The 20,782-nt window shown below is 38.4% G+C and overlaps 2 protein-coding genes across 6 annotated transcripts in view; one reads left to right on the top strand and one right to left on the bottom strand.

Annotated features, from left to right (window-relative positions):
* The window catches only part of CALM1 (calmodulin 1), a 390,385-nt gene that overhangs the window by 318,637 nt on the left and 50,966 nt on the right, over positions 1 to 20,782 (top strand). The window lies entirely within an intron of this gene.
* Positions 1,319 to 20,782, bottom strand: part of NRDE2 (NRDE-2, necessary for RNA interference, domain containing) — a 59,918-nt gene continuing 40,454 nt past the window's right edge. For 3 of the 4 annotated variants that reach the window (XM_061463789.1, XM_061463788.1, XM_061463787.1), the window contains exons 4-14: positions 19,947 to 20,096; positions 18,018 to 18,480; positions 17,410 to 17,812; positions 13,653 to 13,786; positions 11,510 to 11,630; positions 11,092 to 11,270; positions 10,013 to 10,399; positions 7,357 to 8,285; positions 4,995 to 5,133; positions 3,142 to 3,213; positions 1,319 to 2,201 (exon numbers count right to left, since the gene is read on the bottom strand). In XM_061463789.1, coding sequence (XP_061319773.1) covers positions 2,076 to 2,201; positions 3,142 to 3,213; positions 4,995 to 5,133; positions 7,357 to 8,285; positions 10,013 to 10,399; positions 11,092 to 11,270; positions 11,510 to 11,630; positions 13,653 to 13,786; positions 17,410 to 17,812; positions 18,018 to 18,480; positions 19,947 to 20,096 — 3,103 coding nt within the window. In that variant the 3' untranslated portion in view covers positions 1,319 to 2,075. Of the gene's footprint in view, positions 2,202 to 3,141; positions 3,214 to 4,994; positions 5,134 to 7,356; positions 8,286 to 10,012; positions 10,400 to 11,091; positions 11,271 to 11,509; positions 11,631 to 13,652; positions 13,787 to 17,409; positions 17,813 to 18,017; positions 18,481 to 19,946; positions 20,097 to 20,782 lie in introns of those variants that run through there. The other variant, XR_009745169.1, reaches the window with a different exon arrangement.

The following is a 20,782-nucleotide window of genomic DNA, read 5'->3' on the forward strand; positions in this document are numbered from 1 at the left end:
TGAACTTGAGTCACAAAGATCAAGACAAAGGTAATAAAGATCAGGAGCGAGTGAACAGTGAACTCACTTATTCCCATAAGGGCACAAAAAAGCCACTGGAGTTTCAATTACAAGGCAAGACTGGCTCCAGGAAGGGAGCAGCCTCCAAGCACCCCAAGAGAAGGGGCAGCACCAGTGCTGCACAGTCTGAAGCTGTGCAAAAAGAAGGGCTGAGGAGGGGATGTACAGAAAAGTGTCTGAAACCAGAGTCATTCCTGCCTCCGTTACTGCAATTTCCACAGTGCAGTTGGGCTGTGCAGTGCTAGATGACCTCACCTGTCCCCCTAAAGGTTGGACCAGATGATCTTCCAAGGTCTCTTGCAATCTGAGCTGCTCTGATTCCATGCCTTTGAAGAGAAACACAAGCAGGAGCACAACTGAGCTTCCCCCATCTCTGTGTCCCTTTACAGGAAATGGCATTCCACTTTGATGGGAGAGAAAACCACACACAATTTGTGATGTTCAGTGCACAGAGTGACTCCCACCTCCAGTTCAGGGGCTCTCAAATTCCTGAAAGAAGCACAGATTTTAAAAATACGTAGTTTTTTTTTTTACACAGCCTAATCAGTTACTTCTGTAGCAAAACCAGCATCACTTGCAGCCACAGCAGTGTTACATGGCTCTCAGGAAGTGCTGTAATGCCATTTAGAATTGCACATCTTGCCTGTAATGTTTAAAATCATTTTAGAAATTAAATAAATGAAGTGCAGCCTCAACTAAGATGTACTATATCTTATATTGTGGTGCTACAGGGAAACCTGACCCACAGGTTGGTGTGGCTTTGTCAAGCCACAGTTTTCCATGTAGTCAAATTTCACCAGCTGGATGATCCTAATGGCCTTAGTGCTGTTAGCCACAGATTTCCCCTGAAAAGCCTCTGAAACACTTCTGGCTATTCAGTGGCTGCAGGTGCCCTCTTTTCAGATGAGATCCAGTTTCTGAGTATTTGGGTCTCAAGAGCATGGATGTTAAACAGCCTGGTACATATTTCAGCACAGTCAGTCTTACAAAACAAATCTGTAAGTATCACAGTTTAACCATATCTTTAAATTTACTATATTTCATATTACTTCTCTAGGAGCTTGCCTCAAGACTCTTGGAATAGAAACTATTAATTTAATATTCATGTTTTGACTGCTTTGCCACCTTTGGTGAGGATTAAATACAGACTAGACGTCTACTTCCCTTATGATGATTGCCTGTATTTAGGTCAAAAGCGAGTAATTAGTTAAAAAACTTGTTTAAAAGTGAGCTGCTTAGAGATGCATTATGGATACAATTTCAGTTTTAATACAATCACAGTTTATTAAATTAAGAAATAAAAATAATTCAAGTTCCTTTTGATTTTTCAAATAGGTATATTTTTCATAAATATTCATATTAAAAGGGTCATCTGTCAAAACATACGAGCCCAAACTAGGTGCCTGCTCAAGCAGAGATTCAGCCTGTACTAACAGTTTATATACAGATATAATGGCTGTTTGACTCTAGTTATGTATACACGCACACGCATACCAAGCTGAACAAAACTACTGAAGCCTGCCAACTGGAGGACAGTGAAGCATCTATTTGGCAGATGTTTATTTCCTGCGCTGCTCACCAAACCATAGTTGGCATGTACTGACTCTGTTGAACTCTAGGGAATGTAATTTCAAACAACAGAATAAGAAGTGTGGGCAACATTCAGCAGGAGGCTATTTATATGAGGGTATCCTTCTGTAGGAGCCAGCAATACTTCAGAGAAATGGATATATTTTTGTGGGCAAAATGCAGTATTTGACTCCAGAGTACTTGCAGCTAACAGAACTCCATTTGCTTGGCAATGTATATCAAAGCTTAAAAAAAATACAGAGAAAACCAACCAAAAAAATCCCCAGAAAAATCTTAAGAAAAAACAACAAAAAACAAAAAAAAAACCAAAAAAAAACAAACATAGAATCCAGTCCCAACAGAGTTCCTGTTTGGAAAGAGATAGGTCCAACTGTTCATTTTGGAACTATCTTCTGTACTTTCCCTGCTCATCTCCAGTCCTTTTTTTAAACCTCTAATAGCAGATCCAGCTCTTCCATAGGCAGCCGCACTCTCAGTTCTTTTTCAGTCATTAGGTCAAGTGTCTCCTGCAGGTCATCAGGGAAGTACTCCACTGCATCCATATAGAGCACCTAGAAAGACAATGAGAACATTTTCTATGCCATCTTTCTATCACAGTAAGAAACATAGTATATAGAAGCATAGCAATACACAAACAACTCCATAGAAACAATGTCAGAAATCTCATATCTCAAGCTCAAAGGGAGCCATAAGGATCCACGCTCCTTGCAGGACTACCTAACATGAAGCCATATGACTTAAGAACATCATCCAGATGCTCCTTGAACTCTGACAGGCTCGGTGCCATGACCATCTCTCTGGGAAGCTGTTCCAGTGATCGACTACCTTCTCAGTGAGAACCTTTCCCTAATTCCCTATCTGAACTTCCCCCTGTCACAGCTTCATGCCATTTCCTCATGTCTTATCACTGGTCACCAGAGAGAGATTGGCATCACCCCGTCTGCTGCATATGCTACTTTAAAATAACACAAACAGAATTACTACATCTGCAGTGACACCAATGTCTAATCAAGTCTTTTCCAAGTTTTACTAAATAATTTCACTCCAAAAGATACAACGTAGGTCAAGAGGCGCTGGAGCATTTACAGCACACACAGATATTACTGAGGAGCTGCATGTGCTCCTGAATAGTTTCTGATACTAACCTCCAGATTCAAGTTTATTTGCCTATATATTTGTTACTACTATGCTCACAATGTAACAGCGTCTGAAAGACATGATCACTTCATCCAGAGGGGAATTATCTCCCTGCCTCATGCAATACAACACCCTTCTGTTCTGAAATGCAAACAGCACTGACCACTGTTACCATTTTGGATGCGTCTCTTCTTTGCAGAAAATCTTACAGTACCTCTGCAGAAACCTCTCCTTTTATTTGAACGTAACTCATTACAACAACTACTGGTGTCTTTTCTTCCTTTTTTTTTTTTTTTCAAATACAGAACTTCAAAAATTAAAGTATGATGCCAGGTTTATATTTTTTGTGCTTACCTTTGCCCAAGGACAGTTTTGAAGGGCTTTATAAAATAATCCTTTACTCTCTTCTTTTTTTCCTACTGAAACCTGTGTGAGAAAAGAAAAAAAGATGTTCATGTTTCAATGCAGTAATAGCTAGAATAATGAAACAATTATCTCTGAGACAAAGAAACTACTGCTGGAAAGCTCAGCGTTCTGCAGAGGAATCCTTATCACTATATATTGTGGTTGTTATGCAACTTGACAGGTTACACTCGTGATACTGCTTACACTCTCCAAAGTCATCGAAGAGATGATTTTAAGGAGTTGCAGGGCTTTACTTGTACGACAAGTAACACAACAAGGATAAGCAGAAAGAGCCTCTGCCAAGTATTTCAGTTAAAGTCAGTACCTTTGCCTATTATTTGACAACAATACTGCAGGAGTGCAAATCATTTAGCAAAATTTACACCTATTATACTACACAGGAGTATCTTTAGTACACTGAAGGCAATAATACATTACTTTTGTGCACTGGAGAGATCATGCCACACACATCCCCTTACTCAGCAGAAGCTTGTTAAGACCCTTACATATGGATATGTCAAATTAGCATCTATCTGGAAGGAGTTAAAACCTCCTCCTCCAAGTACTCATTCCACTATGTGATACAAGTATAGAGCATACAGCTACCATGAAGAGAAGAGTAGCAGAGGTCAGTGCTGAACAACCTCCCCAGCTTCAGTCACACCAGTTACAGGAAGAAATAATTCCGATTTCTTGTGAAGAAATCTTTTTAATTGGCTACTTTAAAAACCACTGGCTGTAGAAGACACTTGTGCTGTTCTGGTGTGCCATGATCTTCCTTTACTGAACTGCAATGCACTTTACTCGCTGCAAACCCTGCTGCCAGAGCTGTGCGCTCAGATGCACACACATCTTTTGCAGCTCTGCAAAGAGCTGTCAGTAGCATTCTGCCTCTACATTTTCACAGAATCACTGAATTTGGAAGGAACCTCTGGAGGCCATCTGCTTCAACCCCTCTGCTCACTCAAAGCAGGGTCAGCAAAAGCAGGCTGCTCAAAACCATGTCTATTTGGGTTTTGAGTATCTCCATGATGAAGACTCCATAACCTTTGCACAACCAGTTTCAGTGTTTCATCACCCACACAGTAAAAAGCGTTTTCTTATGCTTAAATGGAAATTTCTGTATTTAAATTAGTGGCTATTGCCTCCTGTCCTGTCACTCAGCAGCACTGAGAAGTCTGGCTCTGTCTTCACACCTTCACATGGGGTATTTATACACAGGGACAGCATCTTCCAGGAGCCTTCATTTCCCCAGGCTGAACGATCACAAGTCTCCCAGCTGCTCTCTGTACAATACATGTTCCAGCCCCTTACTCATCTTCATGGCTCTTGGCTATTCAAAGGGACCTGGATAAGCCAACAGCAGAAGAACCAAGTTTCTCCTTCCCCTACCTTCTGCATATTTCACAGTGTGCTGACTGCTGTTCCCTGCCCACTTACTTTTATATTCTTACTAAGAGTGGGTGCAATCCATCTATTGACATCTTATGATGTATTTTTTGTCTATGTAAGATGGCAGACACAATAACTTGCCTGCATCTATGTTAACGCTTCAGTGCCAGAAGCTATTATTCTTTTTAATCCATAGCATTACATTTCATTAATATTCCCAGCAATAAAAGCATGAAAATTCAAACATTATCACCTTGCAAATCATGAGGTATGTCAGCATTTAGTATTCCTTTTCAATCTACAGTACTGTAAATGTGTTCATAAGAAATTTCAAATATGATTAAAAAAACAAACCAAAAGCAGTAAAACACCAAACAAACCAAACCCAAACCCACTACTACTTTTCTTACCAGAAAGTTCAAATACATTCTCCACAGCAGTGGACAATGGGTACCATTTTCACTCTGCACCGCGTGTTCAAACAGAGCTACAATCCGATTTGTTAGTCCAGTTTCAGGAATAGTAGAATGTACTACACCAACATCTGCCCTGAAACACAGAGGAAAAAAGAAACCAGAATCCCTTAAATCCAAGCTAAAGGACCACACCCAGGTAAAAGATCACAAAGATTAATGTACTCTCTGTTCACACAGCACTGTGTACTGCCATTTTTTTGCATTTCATGCTACAAATTGTGAATGCCATAAAGCAGACTTTTAGCACTTGCTAATCTAGTCAACACAGCTCTAAATAGGAAAATCAGTAAAATCACTCTTGTGAAAATTCTTTTAGCATGTTGAAAAATTAACCCTGCCCAACTGGAGGAGATAATTTATCTTTGAGTACAATAATCCCTACCATATGAACTTAAAACACTTACCTTAGTCTTCACTCAAGATCCTTTATCATTCCAAGCTTGGCATAGCACCTCAAACCCAATTCAAGTCTATGTCAGTACACCACCTTCTGGTGCCCAGGCAAGCCTGTTCAAATTTACCCGTCACCTTTGTAAGACCATACACTGGTCTTGGATCAAAGCTTAGATTACAGCTCTGGATCTTAACCATGATTACAATAACAATTTGCTTTTTCACCCAGAGTTTCAAATCCATGAAGTCCCAGGTATAATACAAAAGCAGACATGTATCTTTCATTGAAGCACTGATTTCTATCTACAGCCAATACAGACAGGCTTATTTTTGATGCTTAAGCTTGAAGAGACAGCCTGGAGCACTCATGGCAACATCACTTTTGCCTGTGTGCACTCTCTCAGCCTGCCAGCTTGTTCCTCTACCCACCCTTAACACTTGCTCCTAACTTGCCTCTTTTTTCAAGGGACTCTGAGGTTGTATTTCTTCTCAAACTTTCCGTGAGGGAAAACGATGAAATTCACTCTGCAGGGAGTCAGACATTTAAAGCACTGTACCTCACACTGGCTTACACAGACTACTGCTTTACTCTTTGTGTTCATGTCTTTGAATGAACACCAAGCACTTAAACAAGCAGAAATACAAAATAGAATAGGAAATAAGTCCCACATAGTACAGACATTTTCTTGGTTTGTCACAACATTATAAACCAGTAGTTTTATGCATGACTGACAGGACATTTCTCTCTCTGTTGCAGTAGTTCAGCTCTCCTCTTGCAACATCCAACTTATCCCTACAAAAATATAACCTATAGGAAAGGATACACTAGCAGAGAACAATCTGGAAAGAAACTAAATGTCACAGAGAAAATAACTGTTCTGGAATTTTAACATCAGTTTCCAGTACCAATAATGAAAAGCTATCACAGTGTCAGTCTGTAATTAACAATAAATTAAATTACAATTCTTCTTTACATTTTGTGTCTGTAGAATTCTTACTACAATTTAGGATGACATACACTGACAGCTCAGGAATGTCACTATCATGCATGCATGCCTCTTGCCAGACTGTGGCAATCAAAGCAGTGGGCGCACTGTCATTTGAAAGTATACTGATAATTCTGTAATTTCATCAAGTGTGAATATTGTAAGCTTACAGCTATGCAAAGCTTCCAGATAACACTTTCCTAGAAATCACTGTTGCTATGTGCAGACACAAAGAACCAAACTGCCAACGCTATTAGAGATACAAATGTAGCAGCATATAGGTAACTCCAAGCAATGGCTAGACAACTGTTACAGACTGAGCTTTAAGAATGAATGCATACCTCTGTTCCCCACATCTCCTGCACTGTGAGCAAAAAATCTGGGCCCAGACCAGACTGTGAATTAAGGAAATTTCTCACCTCTTTTACCTAGCAACAACCCCATATGAAAACTACTCACTATGGAAACAGATCTGCCACAACTGTATCCTGTGATCCAGAAGTAAAGCAGGGCAGCGAGCTCAGTCAGAAACTGCAGCGTAGCCCTGTATTACACTCCTTGTCGCTGTAATATTAAAATGCAGCAATTTATAAGCTCACAGGGTCTATCTTGGCCATCTAAGCAGGCTCTTAGTTATTTAAAAAATACTTCAAGAAGTGTGTACCATCTCGATATCAGTCACAAGTAATCAAACACAAAGCCACACACAGTGTGATCCAGCAGAAAGAACACGAGACTATCACCTAGGTCTTTTAATGCTATGTAGGATTCTGCCACTTGACTCTCAAACAAATAACCTTACCCACCTACAGCTTCATCTGCAAAACGAGAACTATGATGGCATTCCTTCTCCTCTGTTAAATGATTAGACAGATTAAAAAAAAAAAGCATAAACATAAAGAGCTGCAAGATACTACCTCTGGACATTGTCAGTGAGTTTTTTTCTCATCTGCTCTGCTTGGATTGCAAACAGCCATGGCTCTAAAGACTTAGTAGACCTTGTGACACCATCAAAAAATCTTCGTGCTTTGCTAGCACTGTGAGACTTCCTTTCAATGTGGATATATGACCTCCAAAGAGACTGGTTGCTAGGATACCATTTCAGAGCCTCCGTTAGTGCCTCCCGCAGAGGATTCAAAGGATAAATACTGATTTTCATGTGGAATCTCAGTAAATTCGTATGCAGCAGTTTGACACCTTCGAGAGCAGTGGGAAGATTCTGAATGCCAGAATTCTCTTCATTATTTTCACCTTTCTGTGGACCAGAAACTTCAAGTTTTTCTGAAGTCTGTGCATATATCAATACTGCAGCATCAATCCCAACAGTCAAATACTGGAACAGTGCATAACAACCAACCAAGTTAACCAGCTGATCAGCATCACTTCCCTGACCCTGATCAGAAACTGGCGTTTTACTTAAATGATCTTGCAGTGCTCTCTCGTATGTTTTACGAGCTTTCAACATATTCACTGATAACACTTGTCCACTATACGGCACATATGGTCCACCCTCAGCCAATGTGGTCAATATATGAGCAGCACGTGACATAACAGCTACTTCTACACTTTCTAGTATTTCAACTTCCAGCTGAGCATAAAGCAGACTGAGGCTGCAGAGCTGGGGACTCTTCAATCCTTCTGCTCCAGCTGCACAAAGAGCTGTGTCAAATACTTTTCTGGCATCATCAATGTTACCAAGCAGCCACTCCAGGTAGGCATACAGCTTCCAGAGCGAAAGGTGGTTTCGGTTGTCAGGTGCTTTAAGGAGACTCTTGGCCAACTTTTTACTCTTTCTCCCTTGCGCTTTCAGCTTCTTTTTGTTTTTTCCTTGGAGACACTGAACTACCTGCAGGCGAGAATAAACAGAACAAATTGAGAGGGGTGGAGAACAAAGGAAAAACAAAAACCAACCCAAAACACAACCTCACAGCATTTTTTAGATTTCATTACTATGTTTGTTCTCATATTGTTCCATATTTCACCACCAGCCAGATCTGCTGCTCCTGAGTACCTGCATGTACTGCTCGATGAGAAAATGAACACGAGCCGGCAGTGTGCCCTTGCAGCCCAGAAAGCCAACCGTATCCTGGGCTGCATTAAAAGGAGCATGACCAGCAGGTCGAAGGAGGTGATCCTGCCCCTCTACTCTGCTCTCGTGAGACCTCACTTGGAGTATTGTGTGCAGTTCTGGTGTTCTCAACATACAAAGGACATGGAACTGTTGGAACAAGTCCAGAGAAGGGCCACGAGGATGATCAGGGGACTGGAGCACCTCCCGTATGAAGACAGGCTGAGGAAGTTGGAGCTGTTTCAGCCTGGAGAAGAGAAGGCTGTGTGGAGACTTCATAGCAGCCTTCCAGTATCTGAAGGGGGCCTATAGGGATGCTGGAGAGGGACTCTCCATTAGGCTCTGTAGTAACAGGACAAGGAGTAATGGGTTAAAACTTAAAGAGAGGAAGTTTAGATTGGATATAAGAAGGAAATTCTTTCCTGTTAGGGTGGTGAGGCACTGGAATAGGCTGCCCAGGAGGTTGTGAATGCTCCATCCCTGGCAGCGTTCAAGGCCAGGTTGGACGAGGCCTTGGGTGATATGATTTAGCGTAAGGTGTCCCTGCCCACAGCAGGGGGTTGGAACTAGATGATCTTAAGGTCCTTTCCAACCCTAACTATTCTATGATTCCAAGTTGTCACAACTGCCTGTTGTCAGTTCACTCCAACACAGCCAAATTACACAGGTTTATCATTCTTACTCCTGCCACTGCCATTAAGTAATATCAAATCTCACATTTCTAAAAGGCCAACTGCTCAAATAAAGAGCTGCTAACCTGTAATGGTTGAGAAACGGGAAATAAATGATCCTGTCTGGCCAGATGCAGCTTATGACTAACACAATTAAACCTCTAAGTAACTTTTCCCACCGGGGAATGTGCTAACAGACCAATGTGGAGACTGGATGGGAAAATTACATGAGATCTGGTCAGGTAATGTTTGGGTAAGAGGCAGAGAACTTCTCCACAAGCAAACACAATACTAGACTTTTGAAGTGTTAGGAAGACAGCCTGGTCTCTCATCCTTCTGTGGGTATCTATTAAAGCAGTTTTACATAAATAAATCCATATTTAAGTGATAAGGTGTTATTTCCTTCAATAACATTACAAATTTAACTTGTATAGGAAGTAGTAAGTTACTTGATAAGCTCTCACATGGTATTGGGGATTATGTGCTTAGTAGTATAGTTTGGTAAGAGTACTTGGCTGACTCACTTTGTCTTTGTGGGGAAAAAAAACCACTTGCATCCATTCCTGGCTAGCATAGGATGCATCATACAGTAACCTTTATCCAAAATTACAAAACAATATTTTGTTAATTTTATGCCATGCGTAACACATACTGAAGGGTTGGGTTGTTTTTTTTTTCTTTACACCCACCGCAATCTTAAGCGTCATTTCCTGATGTGAATACTTAGTCCTACAAGACTTAATTTTCAGCAATATTTATTCTAATTCAATATAGCCGTTAATATACAAGAAAGCCATACATCACATAAGTGATTACATGCAGATTCCTCGTTACCTTAGATATTTCATACTGAAGCCAACAAATAGACAGGTCACATTTTTCCTTTCCTGAAAACAGCGGAAACAGAACATGAAAAACATTCTGTATGAACTCCTCTCCTTCTTTGTAGTGGCCTATGTGATGTCTCCCTCGTAGCATTGTGTTCATATGACCAATACTGCTGAATCCAGAAAGTGGAAAATCAACAGAAGTGAGTGGCTTTTCATCAGAAAGCACACTGTCAAAGATGTTATTTTCATCCATGGCAATATAGAGGTTGGAAGGAAAGAGCTTCCTTGTACATGGAACTCCCAGGAATTGCAAAAATGAGTACAGTATTTGACGTTGAAGGTCTGGATTAGAAATCTGGATTAAAGATGGTCCAAGATCGTCAAATAAGACCTAAAAAAATCCAAATTGAAACAAACCATTAATTTATGCAATCAAATAGAGTTAGAAATTTTGTAATTTATGTAATTAAATAACCATTTCAAGTCAATAAAGATTTAGAATTAGTATGAAATGGTAACAGCATGTCATTCAAATTCAAAACAGACAGCTTAAGCAATGTGCTCTTCCAGTCAGACTGTGAATTTGCTATCAAGACACTTCTTTGCCCTTGAGTATCAAAAGACCTCCATAAAAAAACCTGCAAAATGAAGGTCTGAAAATATTACTGCTTTTGCCATTTAACACATTTTTATTTGAAAATCAATGCCTGACTTGACCTTTCTCCCAATACGGAAAAAAAGAAATTAAAAATCCAACTATCTGACTTGAAGGTAACAAAATCTTTACTGATTTAACACATGCATCTTAGAGACAGACTTCTGTGACATTTCTACATACAGATGAGAGAAATCACAGAAGAGCAAAGACAAGACTATTTGCTTACAAACCTTTCCAAAATTTACTCTGAGCTTCACATGGATTTCACAAGTCTCAGCACAAATCCTCAGCTATATTTTGAGTTCCAAACAAAGACAAGATTTTTTTTCCAAATGAAGAGAAGGATTACTCCACTAAAATACCCACTGGCAGTGAATTCAAATGAAAGGATAGTGTATCTTATTATTTTATTATATCACAGTGACCTGTCTTTCTGGATCTTCACAATCTTCTTCAGCTTCTGTTTTGTTTTTGTCTGGCCTCCAAGGTAACCAATGCCTGGCTTCACGAGAATGTTCAATATCCAACCAAATTTGCCACTTGGGAAGAGTTTTATCCTTTATTTCTTGATCCTCATCTATCTCTTCATCATCATCATCATCATCTAAAGCCAAATCAGGACAAGCACACAAAATTACTGAAGAAAATTAATCCACCAAATGCAAATCCAGACTTCACTTACATGCTTTTCCCTGTGAAGCACGATATACTACGTCTTCATCTTGCTAAATATTTTTTAAAAGTTCAATGCAAAAGCATGAGAAGAAACAGCTTGTATCATTCTAATCAAAATGTTCAGAAGAACACATGAATTTGCAACTACACATATTGATACGGGCATACCAGCCTTGAGAGCAATCCAGCCACCCTTTTCTTGTTGGTGCATCCATGCTTTCCAGCCTCTTGCTCCTTTTTCTCCAATTCGTGGTTCTCCACTATCCCAAAAGGGTTCAAAGAATTCCACCTGCTGGTTTGGGCAGGGGCAACCAAAACAAACATAGGAAAATTATTTTTGCTGTTGTACAGACACTACCTGGGTCAACTTAAGTTTTCCAGACCCTAAAATCATTTATCTGGGTGCAACTTCTGTATTTCAAGGCTTTGTTAGATGCTGGTAAAGAATCAGCAGTAACAACTGAGTACTTCAATTATGCCTGTGGTACAGCAGGACTGTCATCAGCTCTTTTCATGAACATGAAACATGAACACGGAAACAAGATTATTTTTTAAAGGTATTAGGCTTTAAAGAAAGCAAAAGACTTCTGTGCCAAAGTCCCCAAGATGTGGCTTTCAGAAACCAAATCTCTCCTTCTCCCTATGTTCCATGGGCCCATGAAGAATATGGCTAATGGAATCATAATTCGGACAACCATACACCTATGGTCAAATTGAAATGTTAAAGTTGAACATAAATATGACCAGACTGAGGACAAGAGGAAAAGATCAGTAAGGCCATTCACCTCTCAGGTTTCAGGATAGCCAACAACTTCAGGGCATTTTCCAGTGAATCAGAGGTCCAGAGTTCTAGTCCTGATTTTGTCAATGCCAGTATGCAATCTGTCACCTTCACAATCATCAATTGCCCCTGCTTTGTGTATACTTGGCTCTAATGATTGTCACCTTCCTACTGTATGTTCTGCTGTATACCAAACCTTGGCTTGGACATACATATGTCACTGTTAATACAAATATTAACAATAGATTTTACTCCAAGAAAAATTATCAACATATCAGAAAATGCAGGGCTTACAGCAGTTCCTCATGGATTCATTCTTTGCTCCAAGTGAGAAAGTGAAATGTGAAAACATTACAGAAACAAGTAACTCAAGACTGAGCCATAACACTTCTGTAACAGGGCAGAATGTGCAATCAGCTGTATAACTGGCATTTTCCGTTTTCAAAAACTGCACCTTCCAACCTAAATACTGTCCTTTTAAACTGAGATTCCTTTGCATCCTGCTTTCCTAAGAGTTTTTAAACATTAGATAATCCTGAAGTTTTTCAAATTATTGGAAGTATAACTATAGCTTTATCTGTTTAACTACACCTAATCTCCTATCCTGCATGGCAATTATGATTGGACTCTTGTTTACAATTTTCTTGTTCCGTTCAAAGTTTTGGCTCTTTAAGAGAACACTGCTATTATTTGAACTACAAGACTGGCCCATTGGTGCATTAATCTAAAGAGCGAAAATGGAGTCTCATTAGTAGCTGCTGGGCAAGAAGTGAGGTAACAGAAGGAAATTGCATTTCTGTCCTCTGTGGTAGCCCAGCTGCCTAACTGGTGGCCCTCCCTACCACTCATTAAAAAGAAAGCACCTCCTGGCAATTCAGTGGGATACTGCTACACTGGCAACTGCCTCCTCTAATATTCATTTACTGATTATTACTGGGGTTCACACCCAATATCCTCCTGAGCAAATGAAGAGAAAACGTGATTTAATACTTTAACAGAATAAACTGAATAGACTCTCATGCGTCAAATAAAAGATATTTTAAAGAATAAAGGTATTCCTAATGTAGCCATCAAAGAATTACTGAAAATATTAAATAATGGAGAACCTAAGAAAAGTTTGCAAGAACTGTGCGGAACAGAGATTATAGGTCCTATTAGCTTTCTCCATCAACAGTAACAAAACACAGCAGTAGTTTTTGGGAAAAGAAGCAGGGGAAGTGCTAACTAGATACAGACACTGGTCACCCAGCTCATTTTTTTTGATGTGTAATTATAAAAAAAAAAAAAAAAAAAGACATGAAATGACTGGTTATCACACTTCCACTACATACAGCAGAAGCAGCAATTTGGCAGGTAGTTCCAGAGGACTCAGAAGCATTTTTCCAATGCAAGCATCACCTTGAAGAACCGCAAAGTAACTTGTGATTCAAAATATTTCCCCATGCCCTTTAAAATTAATCAACATTTATCTGTCTCAACATTCTCTGTAATGCAGAAGGACATAACATCCATTTAAATAGAAATTGTTACCTGTCCCCTTGTTGGCAGATCTTTTACACTGTCAGGTTTAAAGAAGGTGAAGTCAATCAGAGCCTGAAACAAAGACACTGCTTTCTCAGAATGACCAGCCTGTCTCAGAAAGTGGCACTGCTGAACAAATATAGCTGTAAAATAAAGATAAAATTTTAATATTTCAAATAAATCTTGTTGTCAAGTATTGTATATTTGTGGGCTGTAATAAAGAAGACATAAGTGCTGTAGAGTGTAAATGTTATTGAACAGTATCAAAATCCAAAACACAGGGAGAAGAAATTGCATGTCAAAAATTCATGTCAAAACTGTTATAGTTTAATTAACTTGAAGACCTCCCACTTCAAATGCACCAAGAGATGAGTTTTTATTCATGCCAAACAAGCACTGTTCTTGTTGATGAATAAAAGTATATATTCAATGGTCCTAACTTTGGTTTATCCAACATCTGTTAGAGCGGGTCACTGCCACCTCTGAAGATGCTGGGCATTATTATAATTCACAGAGTAAGTGATCAGAACAAAAACCCTTTGTGCCTCTATGCTGTATGAGCTATTTACATCAGTAGTATGTCAGTAACATTCCATTTCATTTCAACTGTCATTCCTGTTTTCTATTCCTTTACATAATAACTCTGTTAAGAGAAGTCTGGTCTTTTGGTCGAAGTATTACTGCTTAAAACTAGCTTAAAACTGCTTAAAACTACCCTTGCTTTTCAATAAATTATTCTGTAATCACTGTCATATCCCTACCACACAGTGAGTCTCAATTCTCAGCTTAGAAAGGGAAGTGAAGCCCCAGCTTCTCTATTCGTATATCTGCAACCAGAGTCTTAAACTAAAGAGCTGGAGAAATAACAGTATTATGAAAACCTCTATGTTGTTCAAGGACATTTCAAAGATACTCCATCACTCCAAATTACACTCAAGTCTTAAAAAACAGTGGCTGTTCAAAAACCAAATTGCTTTAAATTATTATATTAATGGGCTTAAGAAAAAAAATAACTCAAACCCCATAAATCAAGTCTTAAATAATTATAGTTTTGAAAACAGTTCTTCAAAAACTACTGTTTCTTCATTAAATTCATTTGCTTTGGAGGATTTTAAACAATCAAAATATTTAAGTGGCTACATAGACACATCAATTGCTTCTTAATGAACATCTTATTTTTTTAATACAAAGTGGTAAATAATTTCCTCCTTTTACCGCTATTCAGATTTGCATCAGATGCGTACACATAAAAATCTGAATTCAGACAGAATACACAAACTAGGCATTTCATCTGACTTTCCCTCAGAGTCAGTGATTGTTTCTGATAACGAAAACCCTGCAACTTCTGAAGGTATTTAAGCAACAGAAAGTATGCTTAAGTACATAACAGAACCTTCCAAAGTATTTTAACCCATTTAGGCAGTGTATCCAACTGACACGGAGTTGTCCTTTCCTCGCCTCTCAGCTTCAAACAGCTTTGATTAAAATAATCTGAATATAGAGAATCTCTCATCAGGACTTGCTGCCAAACTGAAGCCAAAAATAAATTCTAGCATAAGATTTTCTGCAGGATAAAAAGAAAGATATTTGAAGAAATGCAAAGATCAGCTTTTTGTCTGGTTGGGGTTTTTTCGGGTTTTTTTTTTTGTTTTTGTGGTGAAAGCTGAAAAAATCCTGAATACACACTTAATTCAGGTCATGATGCTATGACAGTTCTGCAGCTGAACTGACCTGAAATACAAGGTTGTTTCTCCCCAGTCAGTAGGTATAATATGAAAACCAAGACTCCTTTCTCACAGCAAAATTTGAGAATGCTTACCTTCATCTGGTCTTAGTAAATGTAAAACATTACAACTTATCTCAAAATTTAAGTAAAACTGATCTAAACTTAATTTTGACCTGCTTTCTTAAATTTCATGTTGTAAAAAAAAAAAAACATCTATTCAAGCAGGTAGTACAGCGTACTGACTTGAACACTAGATGGCAGGGTCCACCACTATTTAAAATTGCCTCTTACACTTTGTCATCCCAAAGGTCAAAGGTTGAAGACAAGCCTACCAGATTTCCACACTGCTACTTACATCCTAATTAACCTGTGAAATTCTTTGTATGTTTATCTTAATGAAAATTTTGGTAATCTTCCTAATAAGTACATTGATAATGCAAATTCAGCCCAAGAATTAGATAGCTGAGTCACTAGAAAAAAAAAAATCTCAGATCAGTAAGTCTCCCCACTGGAAATTTCTCCACTCCTATCATTTGAAAAGCGAGGGGGGGGGGGGGAACCAAAACAAACCATGAACAAAAAAAAAAAAAATAACAACAAAAAAAACACAACAACAAAAAAAAAAACAAACCTCAGTGTTCAGAAACAAATTGCTACCGTATGAATACAGAACAAGACATTAAGAGTGGAACAGAAACACAAAGTTCAGCTCATTTTCATTTTAACCTATCTATAGGCATTGCCAGCAAACAAGTATTTAAAAAAACGTAAATCAGTTTGAAGGAACTCAATTTAAAAAAACAGTAACCTTATACCAATGGATAAATAGTATTTAACATGTCAAGTATGTTCTGTGCAGGCAAACCAAATGAAAGGAAAACCTTCCTGACTGGCGGGGGAGGGGGGGAGGGAATGCTGAATAAAAATCTGTCCTGAGAATCGTTCATTGTGATTGCACCCACATGCCCAAAGGACTGAAGCTTTGGAAATCAGAAGCTATCAGGCAATATAATATCCACCTGTCAGCACAGGATTTTTCCTTTCCAGCAGTTTTTCCAGTGCTTGATCCAAGAGGAATCAGCCAAAGACCACAAAAGATCTGAACACCTGTAACCCAGCATCTCGATCTAACAATCTGTAACCCAGCATCTCGATCTGTAAGTCCAGACTAGATATTGCATAACATAGCATCACTGCTCAAACAGCAATTACAGGACTTGAAGAAACGTGGACTGCTTCATAATAGTCTCCTCTATATTTAAGATAAATTCTAAAAGGAAAGAAACCTACCATATTCATAGTAACACTAATATTTTCCCACCCGCAGTGTATTCATAGATTAATAATCACAATGACCCCTGAGGCAGAGAAGCAAAATTGAAAAGGGATAGGTTAAGTCATTTAGCTTCAAATAAATTTAAAGGCCATGCCAGAACTGAGCATGAACTCATTTCTTCCCTGAATCCAGTCCAGCATCCCAACCGACTAATTTTCTTTCCAGGGATAATTACATCATAAATTATAAGTAGTAGATACATGCATACAGTAAATAAAAAGACATGATCACAAAGTTTAGAATTCTTCATCTACTGGGATGCTGAAGAAAATTTCACAAGAGACTTCTCATGTCCCTTCTCTTTTCTGGATTAAAGTAATTACCTATAAAACCTCTGAACAAGAGAGAACTGACTCTTTCACAAGCCAACTTCTTATTTTTCTTAATAAATATTTCTCAAAGATAAAAGCATATCTCTTGGCTGTGGGCTGCAATTCTCCAGCCTTGACATTCGTACTGTAAACCACTCAGCACGTTAGACTTCACTGGATGTTATATCGCAAATTCCCTTTGGGAAAAAAAGCATCTGTTATATCCATATTTGGCTGGAATATCTGCTTTAATTCTCAGCTAAGGAGTCAGGATGACAGGCATTTTGAAGAGAATAAACACTTCCTGTAACACATAGGAAAGTCTATTCTTCTAGAAAATCTAGTTAACTCCTATGAAGTTCTGACCATAACGTGAAAAAGAAGGAGACTTACCTAGCATAGCTTCTTCCGTACCAGGCAGAAGAGGATGTGATACCATGCTGCCATCCTGCACAGCTGCCAATGTAGTCAAACATTTTCCGTAGAGGCTATTGATTTTTGAAACGGAAAAGGTAGTAAACTGACTTTGACAGAACAGGAGATATTTCTTCCACAGCTCTGGACTATTGGGATGTAAGAAAATTAGCTTCTGCCATTCCTTGATCAAAGCTGGTGGCTCCCAGAATTCTGCACAAATCTTCAGCCTGGCAAGTTTCAGATCAACATTACTTGGATTGCTTTCAATTGCCCTCTCCAAAATTGCTAGTTTCTTTTCTAAGATAAACTTCAGTGATTTTCGTCTTACTTCCTGCTCTCCCTTACTGGCATAAGGGCCAGGTCCTCCCATCAATTCATCCTTAAAACAAAAAGGAAAATCAATGTTTTTACATTAGAAAGAATCATCACTAGAATCACAAGCAGAATGCTGACAATTGTGAAGATGAATTAACAGCTCTTACTTCACCAATGGAAGATACACAGTCCTAACAAATGAAAATACAATTAAAATGTTCATGTATTTATTATTTACAATAAGCAAGCAGGTCTGTCAGAACACATACCTGAAAAGAAACAAATTCCATCCAAGCATTAATATCTCCTGGGTTTTCTCTGACTTTCTTGTTATGTTCTTCCACTTTTGTCATTAGTTCAGACTTAATGTTTATCCCAGGCTCTTGAATTGTCTGCTGTGTAGTTTCAGGCTCACAGTCTGCACTCTTGCACCCTTTTCCTTGTAGCCACTGTAAAGTTGATGAATCATAAATCCCCAGAGGATTTAACTCCGTTGTGTCTGAAGGATCATCAGTTTCCACTTGGAAAATTGGTATAAAAGTAGTTGGGCCAGATGGAGAAATTTTGCTGCAAACAGGCACACCATCAGTGTTCAGCATCTTCACATTGTCCTTTGTGAAGTAACGCTCAGGTTGCCTCTGTGATTGCTTCTTTTTTGATGCAGAACTGTCCAAAGTTACAGACTGCTTCTTGGCATCTATGCCGCGACAGGACTCTCCTTTCCTTTTATATCTTACAAGCAAAAATACAATTAAACATCTTCTAAAATACACATGAGAAAATGGAATAAGTAATACAAATTAACCCAAATAATGTATGCATACACCTTTAAAAGTGTAGGAATTCGGTAACTTTCTCTTTATTTAAGATTTCAAATTACATATTTTTTCAGTGCCATCGTAACTTTTATTTTTGTCATACTAAGCTTCCTCAGAATTCAACAGTATCTGCCATACTCAGATTTTTTTTCTCCTATCATTTTAAGCCATATAGACAAACCTGGACAAAGAACATCAGAGAACATTATTTGAGGCTATTTAAATTAGATTATTTTAAACTGAAATTCAGTAATTAATTAAGAAATTAACAGTAGTTCAGTCTGGTAATATCTTTCTGTATCCCTAAGCCTCTATCCATATTATATGCCATGTAAGCAGTGGGCTGGAGAAGAAAGAGAGACCAGGTTCATAAAGGCCGCAATAATTATGGATTAAGAAAGGAAAACAACATCTTAAACCATCAGCAAGAATGCCATTTCAGTGAAGTGTCAGACATAGTGATGTGCAATGCTAAAATAAGTTTTCATCTCAAACAACAGCAGACAATCTGAAGGTAGCAGAAAATTGGAATGGATTGTAACCAGGCAATTTTACTGCAAAGGTATATACACTAAAAAAATAAAATCCATAAATCCTCCCTCCTCTACAGATGATTACTTTTTATATATACAATTTTCTTACAGAACATCAAGAACTGGGTGCACATACATAATGCATGAGCCCAGCATAGGTTCCCTTGGATGGGCTTGTTAACGGGGCGAAATGTTCTGAAGGGTCATCATAGTACCAGTAACCCACCAAGGATGTTGAATATGCAATTTCATCTACACTCATTTGAAATGCAGCAATGCATAAGATACCCTTTGGTATAATGTCTGGGTGATCTAACACAGAATCTGTTTGCTAACAAAGTACTTGTACTCTGTGCAAGGATATCAAGCTACTAAAGAAACCTGAAAAATCAACATGAAATAATCAGTACCTTCTTTTCTCTTTCTGACAGAAACAGAACAATAGAGATCAAAAGGGGCACTTGCCCCTATAGGGCACTTGATTTATAACAGAACCGGGGATTTCTGACAGCAAAATCATGCTTTTCAATCTGCCCCATGCGGGCACCTCCAGCTGGAAGTTCTATAAGGTCACATGCCTGTAGTCTGCAAGGATACAGGGAATATTTTTAGAAAAAAATTAAAATCATGCACTTTATTCCATTACTTCATGCCATCTTTTCCCTTTGAAAATATCTATGCCCAGTGTAAAGCAAAATTTTGAAAAAAACAAAAACCAACCAAACTATTCAGGCATCCTAACTTCTCGTCTCCAACACCAAAATGTCACAGCCAGACTTAAGTTAATGAATCTTGAGATACTGACTTTATGATAGCTTGAATACCAATAGAAACCAACATACTGTACCTTGGTATGTCCCTTTGATGCAGGGATTTGTAGGCCCAGTTTGAAGGGTCTGGCTTCTTGTCTATTATGAAGGTTTCGGTGGTAGAAGCCTGGATATCATCAAGCCAAACAATGCGACTGCTGGTAGGATTTGATGTTTTCTTATCTAAACTGCAGAGAAGGAGAAGTATATTCTAGAGCATTCCCCAAACCCAGGAAACATTACATTTTGCCAGTTATTTAATTTTCTCAAAGTTATGGTATATGACCATTCTTGCAAAATCAGTCACATGCTCGGATAAGCAACAACTAGAAATACATTAACAGGACCATCAAAACAGAACACAAACACTGCTTGCACTTCCAAAAATTAGATTTATGATTATGAAAAGCAATAGTCAGATTAAATCAATCACTTGGCAAACTATCATCTAAAAGCCATATATTACTTTTCTTAGTAAGATGCTACAATTCAGAAAAAAGAGGATCATCTGTATGAAAACTTTACTGATTAGCTGTAATTATACCTATGCATTTGACAAAACAGTGCACATCAAAGTGGTTTATGGATTACAGTTATGCAGAAGAATGTAAGTGGAAATTGCCACCTGCCTCCAAACTGTAGACAACTATGAACTTCCAATCTGAATTCATGCTACAAATATGTAACTAAGTAAATGAGTTTTACTGTCCTGGGAAGCTTTCCAAAACTTCAATAGACCTACTGCATTTAGAGCAATTTTGTGGTTCAGGTTTCAATAACAGTCTCCTGAAAACTCTGTATTCTCTCGGCAACAACAATTTTTGGAAAAAAGTAAAAATAAGCACCCTGAAACAATTTCAACTCTTTCATCTGG

Source organism: Pezoporus flaviventris, unplaced genomic scaffold (assembly GCF_033815535.1).
Source record: "Pezoporus flaviventris isolate CSIRO_AGI_PZ_B2104156 unplaced genomic scaffold, CSIRO_AGI_Pfla_v1 ptg000036l, whole genome shotgun sequence".
In the NCBI taxonomy this organism is placed as follows: domain Eukaryota; kingdom Metazoa; phylum Chordata; class Aves; order Psittaciformes; family Psittacidae; genus Pezoporus; species Pezoporus flaviventris.